The sequence below is a fragment of the Vipera ursinii genome (assembly GCF_947247035.1).
Source record: "Vipera ursinii genome assembly, chromosome: 1".
NCBI lineage: Eukaryota > Metazoa > Chordata > Lepidosauria > Squamata > Viperidae > Vipera > Vipera ursinii.
In genome coordinates, this window is record NC_139512.1 from 84,477,592 (window position 1) to 84,494,260 (window position 16,669).

Consider the following 16,669-nt stretch of genomic DNA (forward strand, 5'->3'; position numbering starts at 1 on the left):
TAAAAATCTTTACAAAATTACAAGAAATTATCAAAATATTTACCAGCTGATCTTGGTTAAGGCGTTCTCCTCTGTTCATTCGATCTTGATAATCATCAAGTTTGCTCTGCAAACAAGAGAAAACTTTTACAATTAAAAATTGTAAGCAAGTTTAACAGAATTAGATGAAAATGTCTTACATCAGAAAATAAAGAGTAGTTTTCCATATCTTTCTATTTAAAAGGAGAAAGCACAAGAAATTATGTAAAAACTTAGAAGAAAGGCAAAATTAGTCAAGTATTACCCTACCTTTCTTAAGTGAACATTGCTACGCATTTACATTATTTCCATTACATATGGACTGTTTAATCTCTAAAAAGGAGGAAAAAAACAAGAAAAATAGTAAAAATAAATCATGCTAATTTATTTAGATGGACATTTGCAATGGGATTTCAGAGGTGGCTCCCCCAGCCCTGTGGAATAGACCAATTGAAATTTGGGATCCTTTAACCTTTCACATTAGCTCCTCTCACCCAGTCAAGTAGGGAAGGCATGTTGTGGACCCGTTCAATTAAAGCATTCCACCTGGCAGTGTCCAGGAAGAAAGCCTTCTCTGTTGTTGCCCCCACCCTTAGGAACATTCTCCCCCTAGAGAAAAGGCAGGCCCTCGCTCTCTTTTCCTTTTGAAAATATCTGAAGACTTGGCTCTGTCACCTCATTTGGGACTCACAGAGGAGCACAACAGCCCTTCCCCTGCCTTTTAATTATTTTTAGTGGATTCTTTACATTTTGTATTTTGTTTTTAACATTTTACTTGTACAATGCTCAAAATCCTTCTGTAAGGGAGATGGGCAGTTCCTAAATGTGATAAATAAATAAAAGATTGGAAGGTCTGGGTGGTTGCAAAGATATGACTCTTCGCCCAAAGGGAAGAAAAATAACCTTGAAAAAAGAAGGAAGAGCCATGATTAAGATAATAGTCGGAGCAGTCATTTGCAAAAGTGTATCAGACATGTCCCTCCCTAGTTCTATGAAAATAAAGAAAATAAGGGGAGGGAAGAAATGCATTTAGACTTGCAACATTCTGTTGCCATAAACTGGTAATAAAAGTAGTATTAATTTGCATCTTTTGTTTCCAAGTTTGGTCTATATTGGAAGACTGACAATGGGGGATGAGCCAGGAGGTTGACAGCAGGCTGGTCTGACACCTTGTAGTTGTTCTTTTATTATGATTTGGTAGGAGGAAAGATTAATATGAGCCATCTAGAATCACCATGTGAGATATAAGATGAATAAATGAATGAATAGATGCGGGCTGCTGTCTCATTTATATTTCTTCAAAGATTTTTCTGTCCAATTTTCAGATTCATCTTCCTCAATCTTTTGAACTAAAGCCAAACTCCAAGAAATAAGTATTCTTTGTGTAGAATTTTCCATGTTACAGAGGTATCAGCTAATCTTATTCTGTCAAATCCTTACTATATGGACATTAGCTAGATTTCAGATATACTGGCATCTTACAGAAGGATTTTTCAGGTTGTAATACATTATGATATTAACATATTTTTGACCTGCAAGTAAAATATAATCCTAGATGCAGATGCTATATAAGTTTAACTGAGAGGTTTTTGTAAGAGGTTTCGAACACTGTACATGTCAAAGGAAATTCTACATAATCTTGGTTGACCCTATGCTGATTTATTGACTTTTTTCAAAGGAGAACCTAAACTTAAAAACAGGATGATTGGAAACTAAAGGCCATATTTGTCAATGGTTTGCTTATGTTCAGGTGACAGAAAGATTTAAATTGGATGAGAGTTCTGATTTTACAAATGAATAAACTGACTTTGAGTTGAATTTGTGTACTAATAATGAACATATTGCTAAGATGTATACGTTTTCACTGAAAATGAGAACTGAAGATGAGTATGTCAAAGACTGTATGATCAAGTGAGCAAAAATATGTATATAATTGTGATCAATGGAAGAATATGTGGAGTAAAGGACTGAAATGTACCTTGAACAATAATTTGAATTACATTGAATTATAATTTGAAACAGAACATTTATAAAATGATGTACCTGTGACATAATACCTGATAACTAAAGCCAAAGGTTTTCCATTTTCGTTTGATAGATAAACAGGTTGAAAAAACCCAAAACTTTATGAAAAACAGCAGCAAGACTTCTGTATGCACAGTGAGGAAAGGATTTACAAATTTCTACAACGGAAAAATGTATTGTGAAGCTAAACAATTAGCAAAAAAAAAAAAAGAAAAACTGACTACAGGTAGTCTTGAGCTCAAACCTTCAATTGCTAAGCAAGGCAGTTAAATGAGTTTAGCTCCATTTTATGATCTTTCTTGCCACGGTTGTTAGGTGAATCATTGCAGCTGTTAAGTTAGTAACACTGCTGCTAAGTGAATCTGGCTTCCCCATTGACTTTGCTTGTCAGAGATCACAAAAGTTGATCACACCACCCTGAGACACTGCAATCATTATAAATACATGCCAGTTGTATTAAAATTTTGATCATATAAATCAGGGGTGTCAAAACTGCCGGCCCACAGGCCAGACGCATCATTCGGAAGCCGCACCCACCCCAATGCCAGCAATGGCAAAAAGGCTCCGATACATTGCATGATGTCACGAGTTTGACATGTCTGATATAAATACTGGAATGCTGCAATGGTTGTAAGGGTGAAAAAGTCATAAACCACTTTTTTTTAGTGCCATTGTAACTTCGAAAGGCCACTAAACAAATGGTTATTAACTCCAGGATATACTGTGATTAAATAATAGGCCTTGTCCAACTTTGAAACTACTGTTGGACTTCTTGCTAGAACCTAAAAGAAATGAATTTTTAATTTTGGGACTTGATAATTACAACTGTTTACTGTGTATTATTGTTGATTTTAGAGTAAGAGGTTGATCTATTTTATATCTGTATGGAAGAAAACTGAAAGTTACTCTTTTCCCCCTTTTTACTTTTTCTTTTTGCAGTCCTGATTTTGTTTTTTCTTTAACCTTTTTCCCCCCAAACCCCATTTTTTGTATTGTATCCTTTGACAAACTTAATAAAAAATTAAAAAGGAAAAAAAGAAAATTTTGCTAACCTAAGGGGATTTTCATCCTTTCTGCACAAGTGTATTCTCAAGAATTTTTCATAGGCTTAGAATTAGCACATTGTAGATTACTTTTTCTTCTTTGTTGACCTAAGCAATACTGTAATCAGATACATTATAGCACTAGATTGTGGCAAATGTTTCACTGTACAGCACCAATATATTTTCTCCTTCCATTCTTTAAATCAAACTGTTGCTCTCGCATCATAAAACTGAAGTAACAGATAGCAACACATCTGCTTAACTAGTCTACATGCATTGCAGCATTCAACACAATTGCCAGTTCTTAACCTACAGATCGTGGCTTAGCGAGTATTCAAATTTACGATGGACTTATGTGAGAGCTACTTATGAAGTTTTGACAGTTGCCCTACCCGCTTGTCACACAATCAAACTTCAGGAGGTAGGCAACTGGTCCATATTTACTACCGCTTTTAATGTCCTATGTTCACATGATCACATTTTATGACAAATTTTGCTAAAAACCATCAATTACTTCCAATTTACAGCAGAATTGCATACATAGCAAGTATGAGCAAATATTAATGAGCAGATATTTGCTTGACAACTACTGAAAAGAATATCATAAAATTGGATCAGTCACACAACCAACCTGTTTTATGACCATCAAAACTTATGTCAATCAGGGGCAGGCTCCATTACGGTTATAAATCAAGGACTACCTTTATATTATTCTGTATTTTATTGTTAACTGCTACTTAAATAATTTTATAATGGTAGAATATTTTAAAGCTGCAACAAACTTTTAGTTATTTTTTTATCCTGCCTTTAATATTTATGCAAATAATTCAAACATCATCATCATCATCATCATCATCATCATAATTTCATTTGTATACTGCCCTTCTCCCGAAGGACTCAGGGCGGTGAACAGGGCAAACATATAAAAGTACAGGAATACAAAAACTAAAAAACAATTAAACAAGATGCCCAAGTTACAACAGTAGATTAAAATACATTTAAAATAGCAATAAAACCTAAACCCATCCCCCATCAGGACAGGCCGGCTTGTTCGAACAAATAAGTCGTCAGATCGCGTCAGAAGGAGCGAAGGCCGGGCGCCATCCGGAGCTCAACCGGCAAATGATTCCATAAATCCGGGGCGCCCACAGAGAAGGCCCTCCCCCTGGGGGCCACCAGACGACATTCTCTGACCGGTGGCACCCTGAGGAGGCCCTCTCTGTGGGAGCGCACAGGGCGGAGGGAGTTGACGCCGGCAGCAAGTGATCCCTAAGGTACTCCGGACCCATGCCATGTAGGGCCTTGAAAACCATTACCAAAACCTTGAATCTCACTCGGAAGACAACTGGTAGCCAATGCAGCTCACGGAGCAGAGGTGTAACATGGGAGTATCGGGAGACTCCCAACACAACTCTCGCAGCTGCATTCTGCACCAGCTGGAGCCTCCGAGTGGTCCTCAAGGGCAGCCCCATGTAGAGAGCATTGCAGTAGTCTAAACGAGAGGTCACGAGCACATGAGTGACCGTACGCAGGGCATCCCGGTCTAGATAGGGCCGCAACTGGCGCACCAGGCGAACCTGGGCGAAGGCCCCCCTAGTCACAGCTATTATGTGGTCTTCCAAACAAAGCTGTGAATCTAGGAGGACTCCCAAGTTGCGAGCCCTATCTACGGGGGGTAATAACTCACCCCCCATAGAAAGAGATGGAATGTTCTGAATATCCCGAGATGCCAGTACGCACAGCCACTCAGTCTTGTCAGGGTTGAGTTGAAGCCTGTTCCTCCCCATCCAGACCCGAACCGCTTCCAGGCAACGGGACATCACATCGAGGGCATCACTGGGGAGGTTTGGGGTCGAAATAAAAAGCTGGGTATCATCAGCATACTGATGATACCCAACTCCAAAACCACAAATGATCTCACCCAGCGGTTTCATGTAGATGTTGAACAGGAGAGGCGAGAGGACCGACCCCTGAGGAACTCCACAAGCGAGAGGCCTCGAGGTCGACCTCTGCCCCCCTGCCAACACCGACTGCGAACGTCCCAGGAGATAGGAGGAGAACCACTGAAGAACCGTGCCTCCCACTCCCAATCCCCTGAGACGCCGCAGCAGGATACCATGGTCGATGGTATCGAAACCCGCTGGGGACAGAGGAATATCCCCTGTCCCGGGGCCTCCAGAGATCATTCACCAGAGCGACCAATGCCATCTCCGTGCTGTACCCGGGTCTGAAACCCGATTGGTACGGGTCTAGATAATCCGCTTCATCCAGAACCAGAGGGAGCTGATGCGCCACCACACTCTCAACAACCTTCGCAAGAAAGCGAAGGTCGGAGACCGGACGAAAGTTATTTAACACAGCTGGGTCCAAGGCAGGCTTCTTGAGGTCTCACCACCGCCTCCTTCAAGACGGCGGGGAAACTACCCTCACTCAAAGATGCAGATATAACCGCCTGGAGCCAGCCTCGTGTCCCCTCCCGAGCCGCATAAACCAGCCAGGAAGGGCACGGGTCCAATAAACATGTGGTAGAGCTCAACCTCCCCATAATCCTGTCCACTTCCTCCGGAGTCACAGGATCAAACTCCTCCCAGATAACATCGACAAGACCACCCGTGTCCTGATCGTCAGACTGCCCAGTCGGATTCCAAACTGGTCCGAATCCGAGCAATTTTGTCCGACAGATGTTGACTAAACTCATCGGCATGACCCTGCAAGGGTTCTTCCCTCACCTCCTGATTAAGGAGGGAGCGGGTCACCCTAAACAGGGCGGCCGGGCGGTTATCTGCAGACGCGATAAGGGTAGTGAAGTGATTAGACCTCGCCACCCTTATCGCTGCGAGATAAGACCTAATACAAGTTCTTAGTCGCAATCGGTCGGATTCAGATCGGCTGGATCTCCAACAGCTCTCTAGGCCCCGTCTCTGACGCTTCATCTCCCAGAGCTCCGCGGAAAACCATGGAGCCCGCTGGGATCTGCACCAGGTCAGGGGCCGCAAGGGTACAACTCGGTCAAGTGCCTCCGTGGCTGCCCTTTCCCAGGCTTCCACTAAGGCATCCACCGAGTTGTGAGCAAAGGAGGCAGGTGGGGACCCCAGCGCTGCCTGGAACTTCTCAGGGTTCATTAAACGCCTGGGGCGGAACCATCTAGTTGGTTCCGCACACCCACGACGGGGAGTGGCAAAACAGAAGACCAGCCGCAGAAATGATGATCGGTCCATGACAGAGGCATAACAATTGGGGAGCCCCCACCAAGATCATCTAACCACCATCCAGATACAAAAACCAAGTCAAGGGTGTGGCCTCCCACATGAGTCGGTCCATGAATTATTTGCGTCAGGTCCATGGCCGTCATGGAAGCCATGAACTCCCGAGCTAACTTAGATGATCCTCCAAGGGATGGTAGATTGAAGTCACCCAAAACCATAAGTTTGGGGAACTCAATCACCAACCCCGAGAGGATATCGAGAAGCTCAGGCAGGGCTGCTGCCACGTGTCTAGGCTGCTGCCACGTGCCCTAGGACCACATCTCAGGAGGAGAGACTCACACCCGACTATCTGGAGAACGGTGGCCTCCCGCGGACACAAGGTCTCCCTCATAACTACCGCCACTCCCCCGCCCCTACCCTGAGCCCGAGGCTGGTGTAGCACCCGGAAACCTGGTGGGCAAAGACCAACCAGAGGGATACCACCCTCTGGGCCCAACCAAGTCTCCATGATGCAAGCCAGGTCCGCATGCTCACCCTCAACCAGATCCCGGACGAGAGGAGCCTTATTAACAACGGACCTGGCGTTCAAGTACACCAGCCGGAGCTCAGGTGGCTGCACATCCTCGCTCCCGGAACCTCAGGGCGAAAGCAGAGGGTCGGAGCACCTCACCGCTTATAAATAGCGGAGATGCCCTCCTGGATGTCGATACGGCCCTCTGTTCGTACACCTGCTGCCATTCCCTAACGTCGTGGGAATAGGTAGTCCCACGACCCACTCCAGAGCTCCGGAGGCAACCGACCCCCGCTCCTCCCCTACGCGATCAATTCCGGACCTGGCCCTCCCCCTTAACCCCTTAAAATTTTTTGCTAAAAAACAGATCAGGGGTCTCTTCCTAACAATAAACCGGAGACCCCAATCCATACCTGACCATCTCTCAGGGTCCCAACAATTGGGCCCGTCATCAAGAGGAAAGGTAAAAAAGAAGGTGGGACGCACCCAGGAGGGGGGAGTACCCCTGAGGGCGTATAAGTCCGTGCCAGAATAACGTAAGCGTGCCATGACTGGCCATGTGAGTTCGGGAAGTGGCAGTCAGATGTTGAAAGATGATGTCATATCAGGAGGAGTATATGAGTCTAAAACCGCCAGTCCAGCACAACTCTCACTTGTGCTAGGTACCCCAGAAACAGTCAGCAGTCGATCTCTCACCCCAACCTCGAGGCTGATCTGGGAGGCAGATGGAAACCCCATCCAGGGAGAAAGAACATACCCTCACGGATTTCTCACAGAGATTGTAGATGAAAAGAAAATGAGCCGCCCTCTCACAGCGACTCTTCACCCCGGGTCCTCCTGAGTCTATGGGGGACAGGAGAAACAGCATGCAAGAGTCCAACTCCATATGGGTGATAGGCAAGCCCAGCCCAACTTGGAAGCCGTAACTCCAGGCCATGATTGAAAGCTGCCTCAGATCTCTTAAGGCAGCAGATCTTAATCAACATAGGAGACCAACACCGTCCTGATCTTCTCGGTGATCTCCAGTGCCTGCTTTAACCAGCGGGGGGTAGATAGCAGCAGGTAGCAAATAGGAGCAAGCGAGGAGTCGATAGAAATATCCCAGCTCCTCCAGCAGCATTCACCCATGCCGCGGTTTCTCCGGTTAATCTAGCCATTAGGAGCCGTGGTTCTATCTGCCCCAAAACTGGGGCGTTTCAAGCCATGACTCCTCCGGCAACATTCACTTAAGCTACAGTTCATCTGGTTCCTCCAGCCATTACAAGCCGTTTCTGGTTAAGTTCAAACAAATACAAGCAATTCAAGCCACGGCTCTTTCTGCCCCGAAAATCAGCTGATCGGGCGTTTCAAGCCGCGGCATTTCAAAACGGCCACAATCTCCCGGCAAGACCTCCTCCGCAGTTCCTCCAGTCATTACAAGACAGTTCTGGTCAAATTCAGGCCGTTTCGGTCTAATTCAGACAGATGCAAGCAGGTTCAAGCCGCGGCTCTTTCCGCCCGAAAATCAGCTGATCGGGCGTTTCAAGACGCGGCGTTTCAAAACGGCCACGATCTCCCGGCCAGACCTCCAGCTGCCTCTCGCCGATATGGAGGGCACCGACACCCCAAAAAACAGGGATGACAAGGCAGTCTGATCATCCAGCCCTAACATGGAGGCATTATGCACTCCAAGGGCGCCCCCAAGACCACCAAACCACACGGAGCACAGCTCAACACGTCCGCCATCTTAGTTAAATATATCCAATACACCTTCTTCCTCCTATTTTCTCCACAACAACCCTGTAAAGTGAATTGAGTTGAGAGAGATGGACTGGCCCAAGGTCAACTATTGGATAAAATATATGAATATTCTGTCATCCATAATTACTCCAAAACTTATTTTCCCTCATTTCTATGTTTATTAATTTATATAATTGTATGCATTTAGATAAATGTAACAGCAATTAATTTTTCACAGAATTTAATTTCAAAAAGTTAAAAGCCTTCAAATTATGTACCCATCCATCCCCAAAATGTAGGAATTTCCCAATAAAAATATCAAATGCTAACATCTAGATGAAAAATTCTAAGATGCTTGGAATTTTTTATTCATGTATTTTAAGACTATTACTAGAAGTGTGTGAAACAATCTAAACCAGACATGTCAAACTCGCGATGTCACGTGACGTCATGCAACGTATTGGAACTTTTCCCCATTGCAGGCAATGGGGTGGGCATGGTTTCCTCGGGAAGTGTCCGGCCTGCGGGCCGGCAGATTAACACCCCGGATCTAAACTGACAATGTTCCCATGTTGTTTTGTATAATTAAAAATCAGAGCACCAGTAAAGTTTGAATGACATTGTTTCCCGACACATCAGAACAGGTTGTTTTAAATTGAAAACAACCCATATGAGAGTATTTTGAGTACTCAAACATTTCAAATGTGGAAACTTTTGTACCACTCTTGAAATAATTGTTCCTTAAGACTTATTAGAATAAATATATTTCCCAACCCATGTTTAATAGATTGCAATGGATGACTGCAACTGAAAAGAGGTGTTTTATTAATTTATTCTACTTTATACTTTCATATCATAAGGACACATGATGGTATATAATTAAAATCAGAAAACAAAATACAAATTCATAAAATACAGTATGAAAAAGACAGAAAAAAATTAACTGCAAAGCTAACACTGCTATTAAAATTAATAGTTTTAAGAACCCAAAGACTGCATATCAATCTCCAAATATCCTTCTGAACAAGATTTTGATAGCTTTTCTGAAGTTTAGGGGTGAGAATGCCATCTAGATCTCTAGTTAGCACTACTACTGAGAAACAAACATTTCTTCCTCTTCTCCCTACTCTATAATATTACAGAACTGTAGCCTATAGTGTGATTTGAACTTCATCCAAGTTCTATCAAAACACAGGTTAGGGTTTAACAAACACCACCCAAGCAACGCACTGTGACCTGTCTTCACTAAACCTACTGAGCAAATATTAACAATGTGAAGTTCAGTATATGAAACTTTAGATTTAATAATTGAGGACCCTCCTTTAGCAGTTATCACTTCATGTTTCCTGTAGATATTTTGGCCCATGTCCCCTGTACAAAATGGCTTAAACCTCCTGCTATGTTAGGACTGTTTTTCATATAAATTGCTCACTTCAGATCATGGCATATTTCACCTGGGCCATGGCTTTGACTTAAGCATCCCAAAATGCTTGTTTTACTCCAGCACGTATGTTGTAGATTTACTTGTGTGATTAGGGCTTTTTTTAAGTTGCATTATGCATGTTGTTTAAGCTTTAGCTCATAGACAGAGACTAAGACTTTTTTCTGTAGAATTTGGTAAATCCAGAATCCATTATTGCCTTAATGACTGCAATTTGTCCAGTCATGATATTCCATGTCACGTTTCATAATGGAATTAGTTTCTTTCAGTGGAATAAATTATTTCTTTTTAACTGCCAGAAAGATCAACCTTTATCCAGTAGTCTACTGAATCATCCAGGCGGTCCTTGGTGAATCTGAGATGGACAGCAAAGAGCTTTCCTGAACACAAAGGTTTTATTTTTGGTATCTTTCCATGCATGCTATTCTTGTTCAAAATTTTCCTTATTTATGCTGAAATGACAAGAATGGCCTGCAGATTGTTTATGGTCTCCTTGTGTTCTCTGTGACCTACTGGGCAACCATACACGTTATTATTGGGAAAATTTGAACTATTACTGGAAAGAATGATTTGTACATTTCAGACAATGCTGACCAGCCGCACACGCCTCAACAACTCTTAAGATATGCAGAAATGTCTTTTGATTGAGACATGATTCATTCTACAAAATTATGTTACGAAGCACACTATTTTTAATAATGAAAGACCCATAAATTTAGGGAGATAATTTTCCAGGGCTTTCCATATTATATCACATACAAAGAATCTAACTAATTTCTGCATGATAATTTGCATTTACCTAACACAACCCTAGGAATACTGAAGAGTTATCCAAGTAAACTGGCTACAATGTATATACTTGAAGAAACATCTCCAATAAAAACATTAACTGTGGCTTTAAGACAAGTATAACTATAATGCAATATTAATTTTATAGGTATTGATTTGACTGCACAAGGAAATTATGTGCAAAATTATTTTATCCAAGTTTTGTATTTATCATCTCATTTTCCAGAAAATACTTAAGATTATAACTTTACTATTTTCTGTTTCTTTAAAATAGTACTTCTTACCCAGTGGAAGGAAGGTTTACATATACCAAATCTCAACCAGGGATAAGAATTTACCCACGCAGGAGAACTTTGTGGGCCACTGAGTACTGGATGCATTGCTTTGTAAAAACCAGAAGCTCAGAACTAAAATCTCAACAACTAGATTTTTATAAGGACATTTTACTTTGGGGTTAAATAGATTCATTTTTTTTAATCTATGCAAGGTTATACTGGGGATACCCTATCCAGAGATCTCAACATACACGCAGAAATGTATTCCTAGAGTTTTTTAACAGACCTCTACAGATAAATTCTGCTCTACTGCTGGCAAGTTTAATTTGAGGAAGTTATTGAACAGAAACTGATAGAACAAATCTATCTTTTGTTCAGTTTCATCACTGGCATTTCCAGATCAAAGTTAATGCACAATCTATTTAATGACATTATGAGTGCAGTCATGTGGTCTTACCATTTAAAACTTTTTAAAAAATATTTTTGGTATCATTTCAGGACTCATATTTTATCATTACATCATACTGTATGCTGAGACAGGATATTCTTGAAAATGGATTACTGTGGAGATTAAAAATTCTAATGACTACTACATATAGCAATGTCAGATCCCTTTGGTTCTGCCCAAATGTAAATGAGCCACAGTTTAAGCTAAATACAGGCAATCTGACACACTTTAGTTAAGCCTTCATTAACCTGGTAATATAATTTGCAAAATCCCCCACCTAGATGACATTCCAGCCTTTTTGAAGCCCTAGAGAAGGCTATTCAACATGTTCTGGATTACTAACATTAGACCCACGTGTTATGTTCAAAGATATAATCTGAAGGACACCAGATAGCCTACACAATTATACTTAGCATTGTAAGAACAAACTTTTTATAACTTGCCATGCTCTTGGTAGACTCCATTCCTCAAACAAAAAAACCATTTGTGGACTGCAAATTTCTGCTTCACTACTATTGTTATAAGAACATACATGAGATATAAAATATGATTTGAATTTGGCTTATTTTTATTACAATTGTGATTTTGAAATCTGCCTTGGTTCAAATGACCCAGTAAATTGTGATTAATCAAAAATAGAAGCAAAATCTGGATCACCGCACAGATTAGATGCTATGTTTGTCTTAGTATAATTTAACATTACATTCAAACCTGTGCTTTCGTAATTGCGATGTTTGCTGGAATGCTTAAAAATCTTTCATTCAGTATTAAGCATAAGGAGCATAGATACCTTAATTTCAAAATCAGCAGTATTTTTACAAACTGCTTAACTATGGTATCAACCAGAATATTGCAATCTAAAATTTTAATACCCTAGCAGTTATAGTATGTTTTACATATTGCAACAAAATTTCCTTTACAAATGCTAAATCACAAACTAAATTTCTTAAATCAAGTAGAGAAGCATTAGAATTTTATAACACTTTGGGCTTGATTCTGAAAAGGATACCTCAACATAAAAGCAACATTAGTAGCTGTGTGATCCAAGGAAGATCCACCTGCTTCAATGAGTTACTAACATGGGCCACATTTGTGCTTCAAAGCAATTTTATTGAAATGAATTCAAGGCCATGTACAGCCCTGATAAATTTATTAAGAAGTTTAAAGTACAGCAGCAGTCTTCCATAGTGTACTAAACTTTAATCTTATTGCACGCAATCTGGGCATCCTCCTAGATTCACGACTCAGTTTTGAAGATCATATTGGAGCCGTGGCTAGGGGGGCATTTGCACAGATTCGTCTTATATACCAATTGTGCCCCTTTTTGGACCGAGATGCCCTACGTACAGTCACCCACGCACTCGTTACCTCCCGTATTGATTACTGTAATGCTCTCTACATGGGGCTGCCCTTGAAGACCACCCGGAGGCTTCAGCTGGTGCAGAATGCAGCTGCACGGGTTGTGATGGGAGCTCCCCGATACTCCCATATTACACCCCTCCTGCGTGAGCTGCATTGGCTACCAGTTGCCCTCCGGGTGAGATTTAAGGTGCTGGTACTTACCTTTAAAGCCCTACATGGCTTAGGTCCGGGATACTTGCAGGACCATCTGCTGCCGGGAACAAATTCCCATCGTCCAGTACGCTCACACAGAGAAGGCCTCCTCAGGGTACCGTCAGCTAGGCAATGTCGGCTGGCGACCCCCAGGGGGAGGGCCTTCTCTGTGGGAGCGCCAGCCCTATGGAATCAGCTCCCCCCTGAGCTTCGGAAGGCCCAAAACCTCCAATCCTTTCGCCGCGGCCTCAAAACACTCCTGTTCCACCAGGCTGACCTGGACTGACAGGCATTTTAATTAATTTATATTTAGTATTTTTAATTTATTTTTTAAATTCTCTAATTTTAATTTATTGCACAGATGTTCTCAATTTTATTTTTATCTTGATTTCTGTACTTATTATATGTTTTGTTGTTAGCCGCCCCGAGTCCTTCGGGAGATAGGGCGGGATATAAATCCCATCAATAAATAAATAAATAAATTGCAAAAGTAGGAAAAAACAGCACCAAAGTTATGATCTTGGAAAATGGCAGAATCGATACAAAGATTAGAAAAGTGAGTTTTAGAAAATTGAGGACCTGCATAAACTGAGTCTAAATAACTTCCTAACATATGAATATCTTATTCGCTAATTCAAAAAATTAGTGAATTACATCAGTGAATTAAACATTTTCACATTTACTGGACTTACAGGCAACGTTCAATATAAAAATCTAAGGGTTATTTAATAATGTGTTCCCATGCACTTTAGATGAAAGCAAGCCTTGCTCAAACAAGTATTTAATACATAAACATAAAAGATATATGTTTTTTCAATGAGTTGAATGTTTAAAGAAGTTGATTCATTACACTCCCCATAATACAGCAAGCTAAGAAGCACCCTGCTGCTTCTCTTCCAGCTATCTTTTCACATTTCCTATCATTCAGAAACAGCTGGCAAGATAGTTAAACTAATTGTACACTGTTCTTTTGATTGTGATCGCTAACAGTTTAATGCACATTTGCACAGACTGTTGTTTTTCTATATAGAGGTAGAAGCATTTAGCAAACAGCTCCTATTCAAAATATTTCAACCAGCAGAAACTGTGGAAGTTGAATTTTGTTCCTTCCCCTCCTCTCACCATTGTCAATACCACTTCATTCCCTGCTCCATGGGATCTTTATTCTTTGGAATAAAGGAAGAGAATCAAGACAGGTATTTCCTTCTCTTTATGTATACTGACCTTGCCCCCATCCCCTTCAGAGTAATGTCCATAGAGATTGGGGGGATAATCGGTGTAGTTAGTACATTATTACATCAGGATTGCGGCAAGTTGGGATATACAGTGAGAACACATTTTCACTGTTACCAGTTCTTCTAAGAGTAGTCAATATGTCAAATTTAAAGCAAAGATTCATAGAGCATGGGTTATTTATAAAAAGTTTGCTCCAATAAATACTGACATTTAAGAGCAAATCTCATCCTCTAGTATTGGTGGAAACGTAGGGCCTTAGTGTTGACAAAGAACGCAGGGCACGTCACACCGCTAAACCTAAGATAACATATATCGCTGCTCTTTTAAGATATCACCTATGTTCTTCTTTTCGCTAAGTCCAGATGTGGCCCACCGCTGTTCGGCGATAACTTTTTTTTTTTTAAAAAAAGCGTTTAATAAACGTGCCGAAAGTTTCAACACTTCCTTTTACAGGAGCGTTTCTTCTTCTTCACCACCACCTCCCCGCAAATCTCCCTTGGGCCGAGAGAAGAGAGACCATGTTTTCACCCCACGTCCGCTTCTCCACACGGGAGGAAGGACCAAGTAAAATGGGGGAGAAGGAACGGGGGGGGGGGGGGCGCGCGTGCACCCACACGGACAGCGAGGGCTGCGCGAGTCGGGCGGGCAGGCGGGCAAACAAACAGCCGGGCCTTTGTGCAGCAGCCTTTTTTTTTTTTCTTCACACAATGAGGCTCCCTCCCCGGGAAGCCTCGCTGCCTCTCGCCGCCGCCATGTTGGGTCCGGGCCGGCTCCATGTGCAAGAAGAGAGAGAGAGAGAGAGAGAGAGAGAGAGAGAGAGAGAGAGAGAGAGAGAGAGAGAGAGAGAGAGAGAGAGAGAGAGAGGGAAGGGCACGAAGCAATAAGGGCGAGAGCTCAAGTCTCCGGGTAGCCTCCGGGTGGAATCGGGAAGGGAGGGCGACGGGAAGAAAAGGCAGCCCTGGAGGCCAAAGGGACAAGGGGAAAACGAAACCTGACGAAAAGCCGCCTCTCCGCCCCTCCGCCTAGAGACAAAAGAGCAGGCGGGGAAGCGCAAGGAAAGGGAAAGTGTTCTAAGAATCACCTCAGCTGCCGCCACTTCGCCCCAATCAGCCTGAATTCCCACCCTCGCAACTCCCGAGAAGGAGAGAGGGAGGGAGGGGGCGAGAGATACCCTGCCTTCCGTACCTTTTTCTTCTCCAAATTGCGCAGCTTCTTATCGATGACACCCAAAATCTGCTTCATGGCCTCCGTCTGCACCGAACTCGTACTGCCGCCACCAGAAACCGCTGCCTGAGAAGAAGAAGAAGCCGCCGCTACCGTCGCCTCGTTGCCCGCTTTACTACTGCCGCTGCTCGCCATCGCGCTGCTGGTGGCCGAGGGCATCGCTTACTGAAGAGAAAAAAAAACGCGTTACGGGATTCGGAGGGAGGGAGGGAGGGAGGGAGGAAGCGAGAAAAAGGAAGCCGCGCAGACGAGCCGACGGGACGGCAGAGGGGACAGACTGCGGGGGGGGGAGGGAGAGACGGAAAACGCGTCCCACCGGAACGCCTTTCAGTCTTCCAATACCTCCTTTTTCTCACGTGCCACCCCACCCCCCTCCCTCCCGCCTGCATTCTCTCTCCCCGCCCGCGCGCGCCCAGTTCCGATCCAGACCGCACCTGTCAGCGCGCGCCCAACGATCCTAGGCAACCCGATTGATCTTTAAAGGTCCGAGCGCCAACAGCACGGGCGCGTGCTCGGCACCCACGTGATTGACAACGCGCGGACATCCCACGCTTCAATTTCCCCCCCCACTCGCCGCCGCCGCGATCAACGGTCTTCCCAGAACCGCTCTTCTTTTACTTCTTTCCCTCCCCCCCCTCACCGTGAGAGATGCGCGCGCCCGCGTGCGAGTGTGAAGAAATGGAAGATGGGAAGGCACCAGGAAAAGACTCGGTGAACTCTAGGCAGGGGAACGGGGGGGGGGTGCCTCCGTCCGCGCGAATCCGGTCCCTTGTACCGCTCCCTCTGCACCGAGTTACGGGAGGGAAAGGAAAAGACCAAGAGAAGGCCGCGAGGGCGCGCGCGCGCGAGGGCGGGACCGGCAGGGCGCGAGCGGTGGAGGGGGGGGGGGGTCCTCATTTGATAGAGCTGGCGTTAACGAATGCCGGAATCGCAGGGGGCGCTTCATCAAGCTAACCTCGTGCAAAGCTTTCTGAGCGTGCCTTCGTAAGAGCCTCAGTCTTAAGGGCGCCGATTTTTCAGGCGCCGAGGCCACCTACACCTTCAGCGCCGTGGTTAAGAAGGAGTGGCTTAAGGCGGCGTCCGAGATTCCGGGAGGTGGGACTGTTCTGAGCCAAGCCGAAATTGCTCTTTTGGCTGGGGAGCCGGTGACTCGGTTGTGGTGAGAAGGGTGGTTGGTTGG

At 43.7% G+C, this 16,669-nt stretch overlaps 1 protein-coding gene across 5 annotated transcripts in view; it reads right to left on the bottom strand.

Annotated features, from left to right (window-relative positions):
- The window catches only part of CAPRIN1 (cell cycle associated protein 1), a 49,785-nt gene extending 33,433 nt beyond the window's left edge, over positions 1-16,352 (bottom strand). For 4 of the 5 annotated variants that reach the window (XR_014493015.1, XR_014493016.1, XM_083367205.1 and 1 more), the window contains exons 1-3: positions 16,130-16,352; positions 15,451-15,654; positions 44-106 (exon numbers count right to left, since the gene is read on the bottom strand). Coding sequence is in view for 3 of the 5 variants with exons in the window: in XM_083367205.1 (XP_083223331.1) it covers positions 44-106; positions 15,451-15,648 (261 nt within the window). In the remaining 2 variants the exon portion in view is untranslated. Of the gene's footprint in view, positions 1-43; positions 107-15,450; positions 15,655-15,923; positions 16,063-16,129 lie in introns of those variants that run through there. The other variant, XM_083367204.1, reaches the window with a different exon arrangement.
- Between the last annotated feature and the right edge of the window lie 317 nt (positions 16,353-16,669).